Here is a 15,239-nt window from a genome sequence, read left to right as displayed (position 1 = left end):
GCAATCACGATTTGGCTGACATATGCTCAGTCAGCAGGTTCCTGGCCTAACATCTGAAAAACTTGCACTCTATTGGGATTACACCAACCAACAGCAATGACAGCATTGCGGATGAACCTAATATTAACTTATGCCAGTAAAAAACCTCAGTGGACTTGGCAAAGAAATGTGGGTAAACCCAACACACCCCAGTATTTGACCATAATCAAACTTTTGAAAAGTTACTGATACACAAAGTGAATTTTCTCTACAGATCTAACTTCCTGTGTTTGCACTTTGCAGCAATGTGTCTTTTTCCTCCTTTTTGTATTTGCACATATTGTAATCATTTGCACATTTGGTTGCTTGTTCATCTTGCTCTAAGTAGTTTTTAATTGAGTCAATTGTGTTTCTTTGTATTTATTGTGAATGCTCTTAAGAAAAAAATCTCAGGAGTAGTTTTTGGTGACATATATGCACTTTGATAATAGATTTTCTTTGAACTGGTGCCATGCTACTGCTTAGCAGAAGAGGTCTAAAGCTATTTCAGTTTAAATATAAAGTATATCCTCCATCCACTGAACGTTTCTGCATTTCAAAAAATCAAAAACTTGCCAAGAACTTTTGCACATCTGGAGGTTATGTCACAATAACACTGCTTTAGAGACAGACTTTCATGAAATGTCTAACCTCACACATCTGGAGCTGAAATACCCGTCGCTCCTTTTCCATTTCTTCTGCAATTTCAGCTCCTGTAATTTCAGTCCGAATCATCCCATGCTGCTTTGCATGCTCTCGTTTCTCTTTTTCAATTTTAGCACTGTAACAGAGGTGAGATTTTTTTCCCAAGTTTCTAATATATATATAGAATAACAAAATTTCCAACAGATCACTAATAATTTCCCAAAAAGTTATACTATTTCATTCTGCAACAAATACTAGATAAGTCTTCAAAATATATAATACATCATGTACACAATTTCAGCAGCATCTATATGGTAGAGCATCACCAACCTCCATTGTACACAATCAGATCCTAAATTACCGGTAAACATTAGTTTAACATATGCATTTCACTGTACAATCCTAGGATGGTGGTATCTGACAACCTTAATTCAATCTTATAACATTGAATCACAGTGGATTTAATTTAGCTTTTTTGACACTGATCAACAGAAAAAGACTCTTTCGTGTCAAAGTGAAAACAGATCTCAAAGCCAAATTAAATCCACTGTGATTTAATGTTGTAAAACAATAAGACATGAAAACTTCCGTTGGTGGGGGGGGGGGGGGGGGAAATACCTTTTATAGGCACTGTACCTGGCATTTTATTCCAAAGTAAAATATTCCAGCCACAGGGGTACTACAAAGCATTCAATACACAGACTAAGTTCATGTTTTGTTCTTCTGTAGAAAAGATTAATTATTGCTAATGAAAAGAACCAAATAGCAGAATAAGGAATAAATTTTTGTTCAGTCTGTGTATTTGGTCTCTTAGCCTGTACATTGAATTAAATTAAAATAATTTCATGCTCTCTTAAAAGTATGTTTAATGAAACAGTCTCTCAAGGGAGGAAAATGAAAAATAAAAACAAGAATCAACAAAAAGGCAAATATCATTTGATTAAGAATAATATTCTTTCACCCCTTGGTGAGGACTACATTACAGCACATTCTCTAAATGCAATCAGACACCGCTGGTTCCACTCTTGTTCCTCACCATGCCACAACACACATCAACCTTCCACCCACAAGGGGTCAAGAGCAAAGTAAAAGTTAATTAAACAAAAGTAGAGAAATACAGAAACCAAAAGGAACAGGCAGAAAGCATCAGAAATGCAAGTAAAATCAAGAGAATTTTCCATGAGGTGTCCTGCAAAATTAATCAATGATACAATTTATCATTGTGTAGTGATTTTAATATTATAGTAACATTCCAGATTTTGCAAACTTAGCAGAGACACATCAGAACAAATGGTCAAAAGCTTAAGAGATGAGTTTAAGGAGTATTGAAAGGCAGATAAAGCACTCAACCAGATGGCTTGAGATGTGTCTATTTTAATGCAAGGAATACCATAAATAAGGCAGATGAATTTAGAGTGTGGATTAATACATGGAACTATGAGGTTGTGGCCATTACAGAGACTTGGATGCTTCAGGCTTTAGATGTTTCAAAAAGGACATGGAGGGTGGTAAAAGAGGTGGGGCTGTGGCATTGCATGGATAGTGTCACAGCTGCAGAAAGGGAGGAAGTCACGGAGGGATTATCTACTGAGTCAGTGTGGGTGGAAGTCACAAACAGGAAGGGGGCAATAACTCTACTGGGAGTTTTTTATAGACCCTCCAATGGTAAGAACATCGAGGAGCAGATAGGGAGGCAGTTTTCCAGAATGGTACAACAAGAATAGGGTTGTTGTGATGGGTGATTTTAACTTTCCTACTATTGACTGGCATCTCCTTAGAGCAAGGGGCTTAGATGGGGTGGAGATTGTTAGGTGTGTTCAGGAAGGTTTCCTGACACAATATGTAGATAAGCCAACTAGAGGTAAGACTGTACTTGATCTGGTATTGGGAAATGAACCTGATCAGATGTCAAGATCTCTCAGTGGGAGAGCATTTTGGAGGTAGTAATCACAACTCTATCTCCTTTACTATAGCACTGGAGAGGGACAGTAGCAGACAATTTGGGAAAACATTTGGGGTAGTGGTAAATATGATGCTATTAGGCAGGAACTTGGGAGCATAAATTGGGAGCAGATGTTTTCAGGGAAATGCACGGCAGAAATGTGGCAAATGTTCAGGGAACATCTGCATGGAGTACGGCATAGGTATGTCTCATTAAGGGAGAGAAAGGATGGTAGGGTAAAAGAACCACGGTGTACAAGGGATGTAGATAATCTTGTTAAGAAGAAAAGGTAACAAAAGGTAACTAGGTTCTAATAGAGCTCTAGAAAATTACAGTGTTGCCAGGAAGGAGCTTAAGAATGAAATTAAGAGAGCTAGAAGGGGCCATGAGAAGGCCTTGGCAAGCAGGATTAAGAAAAACCCGAAGGTATTCTACAAATACGTGAAGAGCAGGAGGATGAACTGTGTAAGAATAGGACCAATCAGGTGCAAGAGTGGAAACGTGTGCATGGAGTCGGAGGAGGTAGCAGAGATACTTAATGAATACTTTGGTTCAGTATTCACCAGGGAAAAGGTCCTTGGTAATTGTGGGGATGACTTTCAGTAGACTGAAACGCTTGAGCATACAGACATTAAGAAAGACGATGTGCTGGAGCTTTTCAAAAGTTGCTGAGACTGGATAAGGTATGGTCTAGGCTATTGTGGGAAGCAAGGGAGGAGATTGCTGAGCCTCTGGCGATGATCTTTGCATCATCAATAGGGACCAGAGAAGTACTGGAGGATTAGAGGATTACAAATGTTGTTCCCTTGTTTAAGAAAGGGAGTAGGAATAATCCAGAAAATTATAGACCAGTGAGTCTTACTTCAGTGGTGGGCAAGTTGTTGGAGAAGATCCTGAGAGGCAGAATTTATGAACATTTAGAGAGAAATAATCTGATTAGGAATAGTCAGCATGGCTTTGTCAAGGGCAGGTCCTGCCTTATGAGCCTGATTGAATTTTCTGAGTATGTAACAAAACACATTGATGAAGTTAGAGAAGTGGAAATAGTGTATATGGATTTCAGTAAGGCATTTGATAAGGTTCCCCATGCAAGGCTCATTCAGAAAGTAAGGAGGCATGGGATCCAAGGAGTCCTTGGCTTTGTGGATCCAGAAATAGCTCGACCACAGAAGGCAAACAGTAGTTGTGGATAGTTCGTATTCTGCATGGAGGTTGGTGACCAGCGGCGTTCCACTCTGGGATCCATTCTGTGACCTCCTCCTCCTTCTTGTGATTTTTATATATGAACTGGATGAAGAATTGGGGGGGGGGGGGGTTAGTAAGTTTACTGATGACACAAAGGATAGTGGATAGTCTGGACGGTTGTCAGAGGTTACACTGGGGTATCAATATGATGCAGCACTGGGCAGAGGAGAGGCAAATGGAGTTCAATCCAGCTAAGTGTGAAGTAGTTCATTTTGGAAGATCAAATTTGAAGCAGAATATAAGACTAATAATAAGACCCTTGACAGTGTGGAGGATCACAGAGATCTGGGGGTCCACGTCTACAGGATACTCAAAGCTGCTGCGCAGCGCAGGTTGACAGTTTTGTTAAGGAGGTGTATGGTGTGTCAGCATTCATCAACCATGGGATTGAGTTCAAGAGCTGTGAAGTAATGTTACAGTTACATAAGATCTTGGTTACACCAACTTGAAGTAGTGTGTTCAGTTCTGGTCACCTCACTACAGGAAGGATATGGATACAATAGAAAGAGTACAGAGGAGATTTACAAGGATGTTGCCAGGATTGGAGAGCATGCCTTATGAGAATAGGTTGAGTGAACTTAGCCTTTTCTCCTTGGAGTGACGGAACATGAAAGATGACCTGATAGAGGTGTATAAAATGATGAAATGCATTGATCGTGTAGATAGCCAGACACTTTTTTCCAACGCTGAAATGGCTAACACAAGTTTCAAGTTGCTTGGAAGTAGGTAGAAGGGGAATGTCAGAGGTAAGCTTTTCGCACAGAGAGTGGTGGGTGCGTGGAATGCACTGCCAGTGATGGTGGTAGAGGTGGATACAATAGGGTCTTTTAAAAGACTCTTAGATAAGTACATGGAGCTTAGAAAAATAGAGGGCTATGCAGTAGGGTAATTCTAGGCAGTTTCTAGAATAGGTTACATGGTTGGCACAACATTGTGGGCCAAAGGGCCTGTAATGTGCTGTAGATTTCTATGTTCTATGCTACTCATGGTGCTAGAGAGAAATTTCTTGGGCTTGTCCCACTGGCAACTGAAAAGATGGTTAGCAACAGGGAAACAATTCAAATTAGAGATGTGCAGGGTCTGAAAACTATAAAAGCTCAAAGATCGCTGAAGGCTAGAGAGAAAATAAAAGGACACGTATACAGGGAATACAATTTTACTGTCCTCAATTGTCTACCGTAAGCACACATTCATAGCTCTGAAGAATTTCCGTTTGTTTCTTTTCATGAATTTTTATACAATGTTTTACAAACCTGTTTTTTAAGGTAATTCTAAAAGTAAAGAAATAACTGATCTTCATCAGTGGCTTTTCTAACAGACACTCTTGCATAGTTTTCTTTACGGATACTGTACACACTATATGCACATAATTATTTGTATGTTAAGTATATTGTGGGTGTCACTAGAATTCCTTACAGCATTTATTGTTCATTCCTAAATGATTCCTCAATTGAGGGATCGTTAATAGATATTAGGAATTAGGTCTAGGAATTAGGACACTGGACAGTTTGGAATCATATTAGTCAAATCGAGTAAGGATGAGCAATTTCTTGCCTTGAAGAATGTTAAAGAATTAGCTAGTTTTTAAAAAATCTTTTATGTTATGGCTAGTGTATCGTTACCATTGCAGAGGCAAAATTTTAATTATATTTAATTGCTTGAACTTCACTCAATCTCTATCACCCCATCAGCGAACTATTTCCATAACCTATGGGCTCACTTTCAAGGACTCTATATTTATTGTTTATTTATTATCACTTCTCTTTTTTTCCTCTTTATTTTTATATTTGTATAGTTTGTTGTTTTTTTTTGTACATTGTTTGTTGTGTCCCGTTGGGTGAGGTCTTCCACTGATTCTATTGTGTTTCTTGTATTCACTGTGATTGCCGGCAAGAAAATGAATCTCACAGTTTTACATGGCAACAAATCTGTACTTTGATAATAGATTTACTTTGAATGTTAAATTCCCAGCTGCCATGGTGGAATTTAAACTTGTGTTTCTGAAACAATGTTCCAGAATGACCATCTTACTTCTTTCTTATATTATCATTCAAGGGACGTAAGCTTCGCAGGCTGAGCCAGTACTGAATCACCTCTCCCTAGTTGCTCCTGCAAAGGCAATGGGGTGAGCTCTCTTCCTGAGACAGTGGATATTCTTTATTTTAACTTCTTTTTTTATATAATTCTTTATGATTGTTAAATGTTGTTTTTGTTGCATGTTGCACTCTGACCAACACACCACAGCAAATTCCTAACAGTTGGCCCTCGATTCACAAAACACTTCTTAGGAGAGTTCTAGGATTTTAGCTCAATGACAGTGAGAGAATAAAATACTGCAATTTTCTCCCAAAAAATATAAGATAGTTATTCCAAATGAGTCCAGGAAATACAGTGAAGTAACCACTAACATTTGTCTTGGGTTATAACTTAAAATAATTCTTAGTTTCCTCTCAAAAGAATGGAAGTACCTACAATTTTGTTTCATAATCCTTCCATGCCTTGTCAAAAGGCTTCTTCAGGTCCTGTAAAAAGGCAAAAAATGAATTAGAATACCAAAATTATTCACCACTGTAAAATCTAGAACATTCAAAATTGGAGACCAACGAGATCTAGAGGAAAATAATTTCTAGTTGAAATCTGCAATACATTTACACTTGAGTGGACAACATTATTTGGATCACTTGAGCTCATTTATCCAAATGATCTCCAAATTACAACAATTAAATCATCTTAGAATAAATACACAAATTTTGCTTCTACTTTCGAACCCAACAGTGTAGACATGAGCTCCCTTTGTACCAAAAGTATTACAGAATTATCTTTGCATACAGTTACATGATGCATGTCTAAGACATTTATTTGCCAAGTTAAGAAGACAATGTCTTCCTCACCTTGCTTCATAATACCCATATAATATCTTAAGTTGTAACCAATATATTCTAAATGCTTTTAATGGATTAATGTTTATTTCTTTGCTTTCACTTAATGAATCTGCCTAGAGATATACTGCAAAGCCAACCCTACTTCAGACAAACCCAATTTTGCACATTTATATGAATGTAATAGAATGTTCATGATATGGCATTATGATTATAATATTTCCAGTTCTATCCTTTTCAGTGTCTGACCAAAACTATTTTTATTCTCAACAGACAACTTACATATTCATTTGCAATTTTATTTAGCAATATCTCAGAGGACTTTAATTATATATGTCATTTTTACTCTTTTTGTGCTTAATGTTGAAAAATGTTCTATGTTTGTCGATAATGACTCCATATCAATACACATTTGTCTCAATTGAGGTGCAACAAAACTAGACATCAATTAACCCATTGCTTATATTTACCCATGTCAACCAATCACAATCCACTAGACTAATTTATTCAAATTATTATCTTTGCTATTCTATAACCTTGTTATAGTTTGTGCATTGGTGTCCTATGTCTGTTAATCCTATTGGAATCTCTATTACCTGAGCAACTACAAACTTCAAGCCTAAGTATTGCTCCACACTATTTTAAGGCATGAAAATAACTGTGGATCATCACAAAGCTGTTTACAGAACAGCACTGCTGTACTCACTCGATAACATGGTGCTGAAACTGCTATCTTCACGTGTGATGCTTTGTAAGTCTTTACAGCTGTCAAAATATAGCCTAACAAGAACGATCTCTGCAGCTGGCATTCACAGCGATCACCAGAGGGTGCTGCTACTAAATCATTGGTTGCTGCAATGATGGAAAGGTGGGTAAGTGTTTCCAAGGGGGGGGGAGGGGGGGTCAAATCACTCTGGACAGGCTTGTGAAGCACAGTACCCAAAGCAGGCATGTTCTTTGACAAAGTGACTTCCTAAGACTATAAGATATAGAAACAGAATTAGGCCTTTCAGCTCATTGAGTCTGCTCCCCCATTCCAGCATGGCTGATTTATTATCGTACTCAACCCCACTCTCCTGCTTTCTCCCCATACTAATCAAGAACCTATGAAACTATGTTTTCGATAGACCCAATGACTTGGCCTCCACGGCAATGAATTCCACTGATTCCCTCTTGCCTCTGTTCTAAAGGGATGTCCTTGTATTCTGAGGCTGTACCCTCTGGTCCTAGACTTTGCACTATAGAAGATATCCGCTCCATGAACACAAAATACTCTGCAGATGCTGGGGTCGAAGCAACACTCACAAACGCTGGAGGAACTCAGCAAGTCGGGCAGCATCTGTGGAAACAATCAGTCAACGGTTCGGCAGGGTTCCTGCCTGAAACGTTGACTGATCGTTTCCGCGGATGCTGTCCAACCTGCTGAGTTCCTCCAGCGTTTGTGAGTGTCGCATCCTCTCCATGAGACAGGACAATGATAGTGAGACAACTTACAATGACCAAATAATCAGTGCATCTTTGGACTGTGGAAGGAAACTGAAGCACCCAGAAGAAACCCTTGCGGACATAGGAAGGAACGTATAAACTTGCTTGAGGACTCCAGATGCCCCAATTTGTAATAGCGCATGCTAACCGCTAAGCTACTGTGGCATCCCTCTTCGGCACAATTTTGTGTGATCTCCCAAATGCAGCGGCATGCAACAAACTGTTATGTACAGAGATCAGCAGCAGCAGCCGTCAAAGTTATCCTTTTGCCTGACCACCACAGGCAAAGTCATCAGTGCACATAATTAAGTTTGTAGGGCATTAACACATCTTAGTGAACATAGTTGGAACGGTCTGATTGCAAGCTTAAAGAGAATTTCAGCTATAAAATCCCAATTTTTCTCTAAGTAACTCACACAAAATGCTGGAGGAACTCAGCAAGTCAGGCAAAAAAAATGGAGGGAAACAAACAGTCAATGTTTTGGACTGAGAACCTTCCTCTCCCCAGATGCTCCCTGACCTGTATGTTCTTCCAGCATTTTGTGTGCGTTACTGTGGATTTCCAGCATCTCCCATGTTTCCAGAATAACTAACTATAGCATTGTTGTTTTTTTTTAACACTAAGTTGAAAGTCTCATTAAAGATGAATTCTGCATCCTACTTCATTGCTGATTTCACTTGAGGGTTTCATCTTTGAAAAGAAAACTAGCTAGGGAGAATAAAAATTCATGGAAAAAAAAGATGAACTAACTTTCAACACCACAATATTGCTTACCTGTCCATTCTTATGGTCATGTGGTTCTTTCACTCCCTCTTCCCCCACCCCTGCCTCCTCCCCCCAACATTTGAGTACTCCACTTTTGTCCCACATCCCAAGTGCTGGTAGGTTAACTGACTACCCAATACATAGTCAAATGGCAAAATAATCAAAAGAGCACACAGGATAGAATGAGCGACAGGAAAATAAGAAACACAAGAGATTTTGCAGATGCTGCAAATCCAACGCAACACACAAAATCCTGGCTCCATGACAACATACCGGACGCGGCGATACAGCTAGAGGGAATGACATCGTTTCATGCGGACAGAGAGGCAGCTAGTTCCAGTAAGAGCTGAGGAGGAGGTCTGTGTGTTTATATAAACAAAGACTGGTGTGTGAACGCTACAGTAGCTGCTAAACACCACTCACTACTGGCTGAATTTCTCATTGTGAAATGCCAGCCGTTCTATCTGCTGAGGGAATACACCATCATGTTTGTGGCAGCTGTTTACGTAGCTCCCAGTGCCAATGCTAAGGCTAATGCTAACGAAGCATTGGGAGGCCTACATGAAGCCATCAGTGAGCTACTGACCACACATCCTGACAGCTTTGTGCTGATTGCTGGGGACTTTAACCACACCAGCTTAAAGACTGTGTTCCCCAAATTTCTGCAATATGTGGATTTCAAAACCAGGGGAGACAACACACTGGACTTGGTTTATACCAACATACCACAGGCATACAAAGCAGCCCCCCGCCCCCATCTTGGCCACTCTGACCACATATCTGTCATGCTAACACCAGCATATAAACCACTGCTTAAACGTGTGAGAGAAGAGAAAAGAGAGATAAGGGTCTGGCCAAAAGGAGCAGCCTCAGCACTACAAGACTGTTTTTTGCACACAGACTGGGACATATTCAAAACAGCAGCCTCCTATGACGACCATACAGACATTGAGGAGTATGCGGAGGCAGTAATCAGCTACATAGCCAAATGCACGGAGGATGTCACTGTGATGAAAACCTTCACCGCATGTGGTCATAAAAAGCCATGGATGACAACAAAGGTGCGTTCACTACTGAAGGCCCGTGACACAGCCTTCAGATTGGGAGACAGGAGTGTGCTTCGCTCAGCCAGGTCTGCACTTTCACTAGGGATCAAGAAAGTGAAAAGGGCCTACGCGGGCAAAATACATGGACACTTCTGTGACACAGGTGACACCAGACGGATGTGGCAGGGAACTAAAGCTCTGACAGACTACAAGATCAGGCAGAAAACTGATGACAGCGACACCTCTCTACCAGACAGGCTTAACAATTTCTTTGCCTGCTTCGAAGCATCAAACACTACAGCAAGGGGGAGAGCCAGTCCCTTTTTACCATCTGACCAGCCGGCTCCAATCATTGATCCAGAGCAAACATGGAGGACCCTTGCCAGCGTCAGCCCACGAAAAGCAGGAGGTTCCTACAACATCCTTGGACGTGTGCTCAAGGAATGTGCAGATGTATTAACAGATGTCCTGACAGACATTTTCAACATCTCCCTTAGTCAAGCTATTATCCCCACATGCTTCAAAACCTCCACAATCATCCCTGTAGCAAAGAAATCAGTTGTAGCCTGTCTGAATGATTACCGTCCCGTTGCCCTGACCCCCATAGTGATGAAATGTTTCGAACGGCTTGTCAAGCCTCATGTCACAGCCAGCCTCCCCTCATCGCTGGATCCTCTACAGTTTGCTTATCGTCCAAATCGCTCTACGGAGGACACAATATCCACCACACTGCATACAGTTCTCTCTCACTTGGACAACAAAGACACTTATGCCAGAATCCTGTACACTGATTTCAGTTCAGCGTTCAATACCATCATCCCGCAGAGACTAGTGGAGAAGCTGTCACTGCTTGGCCTTAGCACTGCTATGTGTCGCTGGATTCTGGATTTGACAGAGAGACCACAGTCAGTCAGTGTTGGCAGGAACATCTCTGACTCCATCACACTGAGCACTGGATCCCCACAGGGCTGTGTACTTAGCCCATTGCTGTTTACACTGCTAACACATGACTGTGCAGCCAGATTCAAGGAGAACCTGATCATTAAATTTGCAGATGATACCACAGTGGTGGGGCTCATCAGCAAAAATGATGAAACTATGTACAGGGAGGAGGTCAAACACCTAGAGAGCTGGTGCAGAGATAACAACTTGATGCTTAATGTCACCAAAACCAAGGAGATGATCGTTGATTTCAGACGGTCTCAGCCTGAACACACACCCCTCAGCATCAGCGGCTCCACAGTGGAGAGAGTGGAAAACATCAAGTTCCTTGGGGTGCAGATCTCGGACAATCTCACCTGGTCCAGGAACACCACTGGGATTGTGAAACGGGCCCAGCAGAGATTGCACTTTCTGAGGAAGCTTAAACAAGCATCACTCCCCACTAACATCTTAACTACATTCTAGAGGCGTGGTTGAGAGTGTGCTGACCTTTTGCATCACAACCTGGTACTCCAGCTGCAGTGCTGTTGACAAAAAAGCTTTGCAGAGGGTGGTTAGGGGAGTAGAGAAGGTTATTGGGGTCTCCCTACCTTCTGTCCAAGACCTCTTTCAGAGTCGATGCCTCCAGAAGACACTGTACATCATTAAAGACCCCTCACACCCTCTCCATGAACTGCTTGTTCTTCTGCCATCAGGCAAACGTTACAGGAGCATCAAAACTAAAACCACAAGGTTACTAAACAGCTTCCTCCCACAGGCAGTCAGACTGCTAAATAGCTGCTCTACCTGACTCTTCTTTGGACACTTTTAACTTGCACTGGACACTTATAACTGATTTTAACTGACATGTGGCTGTTGTGTTTTACTATTTATTGTTATGTTTATTATCTAGTGTTGTGTTTGTTATGTTACAATTGCACTGCCCCTGAGAAACGCTGTCTCATTCTGCCCTGCAGAGCTGATGTATGGTTAGAATGACAATAAAGTTTTTTGAATCTTTGAATCTTTGAAAATGATGGAGGAACTTAGCAGGTCAAGCAACATCCCTGGAGGACATTTCAGGCCGAGGCCCACTATCAGGGAAATAGGAGGAAGGAAACCTGAGTCGTCCGCTGGGAATTGGTATGGACCCACAAAAGTGTCTTCCTTCCATATCACATTACTGTAAGTAATTAATATTGTGAATATGCAAGAGGAAAAAACTTGGACACTATCAAGACCTAACAGCTTCCAGAGTTAAAGAAGATAAGAGCAAAACCTTGATGCATTAGAAAAAAATGAATTACAATTCTAAAATTATTGCTCACCTGGGAGCCAATGTAGATCATTGAAAATAGGAATAATGATTGAATGAGACAGAGTTAGGATACTAGAAGTTGGTATTGAGCTTGGTAGAAAAATAGAAGATTTAACAAAAGAACAAAGAGTGAAGTCTGGAGAGATATATTAGCATGATTGAGTGTTTCAGCAGAAAAGTGGTGATAATGTAAAATATGAAGGAAAAGTAGGAATCTCGATGAGGGAACAGATATACAATTGGAAACTCTTCAAATATAACAGTAACGTATCACTTGTCAAAACAAGTGATAAAGTTAATGGCTAGGTAACAGTTAGTAGCAGAAATTGAAAAGAGCAGCATTGATTTTTCCAATATTTAGCTGTAGAAAATGTCTATACATTCTTCTGAATATCTGGCATGCGTGGAAGTTAAGGTGCTCAGCTAGAGAATAGCATCATCAATTTTCAATCTAATTTTATGATTTTAGATGATATCATTAAGAGACACGCACATGGGTCCATGCCATGCCCCATTTTTTAGAGACATGTGGAACAGTCTTTGTTTTAGTTCGGCCCATGCATATCCCCTTAACACTTCTGCCAGTACTGTTGGTGCTGTTTCCCGTAATTATGCTGAATTCAGCAACGTCTTTACCTTTACTGCTAGTTTCTGTCTGACTCTCACCTTCACATGATCAATCTCCAATTCTTCCCTGCCTTTTCTGGAACGGTCACCGACACTAAAGATAAATCAGTTTCTAACACTCATTACAAGCCCGCCAATTCCCACAGCTGTATCGAATACTGCTTGCCCACCTTGCTTCTAAGGGCTCTAATCCATTCTCACACTTCCTCTGCCCCTACTCGACTGCACCTTTCCTTGCAACCACACACAATGCAACACTTGTCCTTTCACCTAATGCCCAGGGACACAGTGTTTCACTTGCACCGTTCCAGCCTGGTGTGCTGCATTCAATGCTCACAAAGTGGTCTCCTCCACACCGGAGAATCTAAACATAGATTTGAGTGACTTTGCAAAGCACCTGTATTAGGTCCCAGGGTGACTCTGAGCTTCCTACAACCTGCCATTTTATATTCTCTCATGTTAGCAATACAGTGCAGAGTAGGCCTGTATAGGTAAGTATATAGGTGAGATGTGTCCGTATGAAAAATGGATATGGCCAAGAAATGGTTAACAAGTAGGAATTTGTGGGTCTGTCCTGTTTTGAAGGTCTACCCGCGTGTTGGGCAAATTGACCCTTGATACTAGATAAGGGAAGAACAATATATGACTCTGGTCTCTCAGGTTGCCTGAGAGCAACCTAAAAGTGCTGATTTGTGTAAAAGTAATTAATCACCTTGTCTCTAAAGAACGTTTTTTTAATATTGTTTGGTTGTAGACTTGAAAGGATGTTTTGTCCCTGGGAAGACAAAGGCCGATTGTTGAAGGTCACCCGACCGAGAGGTTAGGGCCATATAAACGTCAGATAGGATGCCTAGCCCCTTCCAGCTGGACTGGGAGGTGGTGATAGAGCTATAAAGGTAGGAAAATTCTTTCTTGAGCAGACTACTCACCTGGGTCCCACCCTCGGGCCGAGCAGCTGAACTGGCTCCAAGGACCTCCACCTGAGCCAATCCACGGTCTACCTCAGGGACCACGCAGACGTTGCAAAGTATACTTGGCAGGGTTGCCTACGAGGGGTTGCTTAAGTTAGCCCTACCTTTTAGTGGTGTAGGTAGTGTACAATATAAAGCATTTCTCACAACTCTCTATTTTCTTCTCTGTATTAACAATAAAGTGAGTCTCAGAGGAACTACCGAGTCTGGGTCCATTTGTTCAAGTGAAAACAAATAGTTGCAGCATCCATCCATCATGGTTATTCTTATTGGATATCAGTTTTGTGGAACAAGGCCCTTCTGGTCTTTCGATCCATGCTGCCCAGCAACCTCTGACAACCTGATTAATCCTATCCTAATCACAGGACAATTTACTATACCAATTAACCTACTCAGTGTTTCTTTGTGGGAGGAAACCAGAGGACCTGGAAAAAACCTATGCATTCCACGGGGAGAATGCACAATGACTCCTTACAGTAATGGTTGCCAACCCATCGATCTTTGAGACTTTCCCAGTAGATCCCGAAAAAAATCAAAAATAAATACACAAATACTGTTGTAATGTGAGCATTATAAAAATAAGTAATACTAATTAGGATAATGGTAATATAGCAATACTTTTGCTACTCAAAGCTGTTTGTAAAGAGAGATTGTTTCCGGGTTGCAGGGTTTTAGTTCCGTTCTTTCTGCCCAGCGCGCATGTGTGTAGCTCCCCCGCCATGCACCGCGGTTTCAGCGTAGCCTGTGCTGCATCAAAGTGACCAACTAGATTAGATAAGAGTACAGATTGTTGCAAACATCAATAAACGGCAGTGGTCCCCAACCTCCGCGGCAATGTATCAGTCCGCGGCCCGGAGGCTGGGGACAACTGATATACGGCACTCACTCGTGATATCCTGATAGCATGGTGGAGGCTCCACGAAAGAAAGTGAAAACGTACAAATTCCATCCACAATGGGAAGAGGAATTTCTATTTACCTTGGTGAAAGACAAGTGTGTATATATGTTGTGCCACCAAACACAAACACTGACTAAAAGAGGGAATCTGGAGCGGCACCACAACATCAACCACCAGAAATTTAAAGACACCTACCCCGCAAAGAGCGCAATTCGTGCCAGGAAAGTTGAGCTGAAATCGGGGTTGAAGGCCCAGCAATCGTTTTCCACAAAACATGCTGCTCAAATGCTATTGAAGCAGCATTTCATGTAAGTCACCTTTTGGCTAAACACAAGAAGCCTTTTACAGATGGCGATTTATTCAAGGAAGCAATGGCCATTACCGCAGAGACAGTTTTTAATGACGTTAAAAACAAAAACAACATCACAACCGCAATACATAAAATACCGCTTGGCCCTGCAACAGTGACAAGGAGGGT

At 41.1% G+C, this 15,239-nt stretch overlaps 1 protein-coding gene across 5 annotated transcripts in view; it reads right to left on the bottom strand.

Annotated features, from left to right (window-relative positions):
- The window catches only part of LOC134351808 (arf-GAP with SH3 domain, ANK repeat and PH domain-containing protein 1-like), a 729,826-nt gene that overhangs the window by 262,498 nt on the left and 452,089 nt on the right, over positions 1–15,239 (bottom strand). For all 5 annotated transcript variants that reach the window (XM_063058512.1, XM_063058513.1, XM_063058511.1 and 2 more), the window contains exons 7-8: positions 6,323–6,372; positions 670–799 (exon numbers count right to left, since the gene is read on the bottom strand). In XM_063058512.1, the coding sequence (XP_062914582.1) occupies positions 670–799; positions 6,323–6,372 (180 nt within the window). The remainder of the gene's footprint in view (positions 1–669; positions 800–6,322; positions 6,373–15,239) is intronic.

The sequence above is a fragment of the Mobula hypostoma genome, chromosome 9 (genome assembly GCF_963921235.1).
Source record: "Mobula hypostoma chromosome 9, sMobHyp1.1, whole genome shotgun sequence".
NCBI classification, from domain to species: Eukaryota; Metazoa; Chordata; class Chondrichthyes; order Myliobatiformes; family Myliobatidae; genus Mobula; species Mobula hypostoma.
Note: the sequence above shows the minus strand (reverse complement) of the source record. Positions and strands in the feature narration are given on the sequence as shown.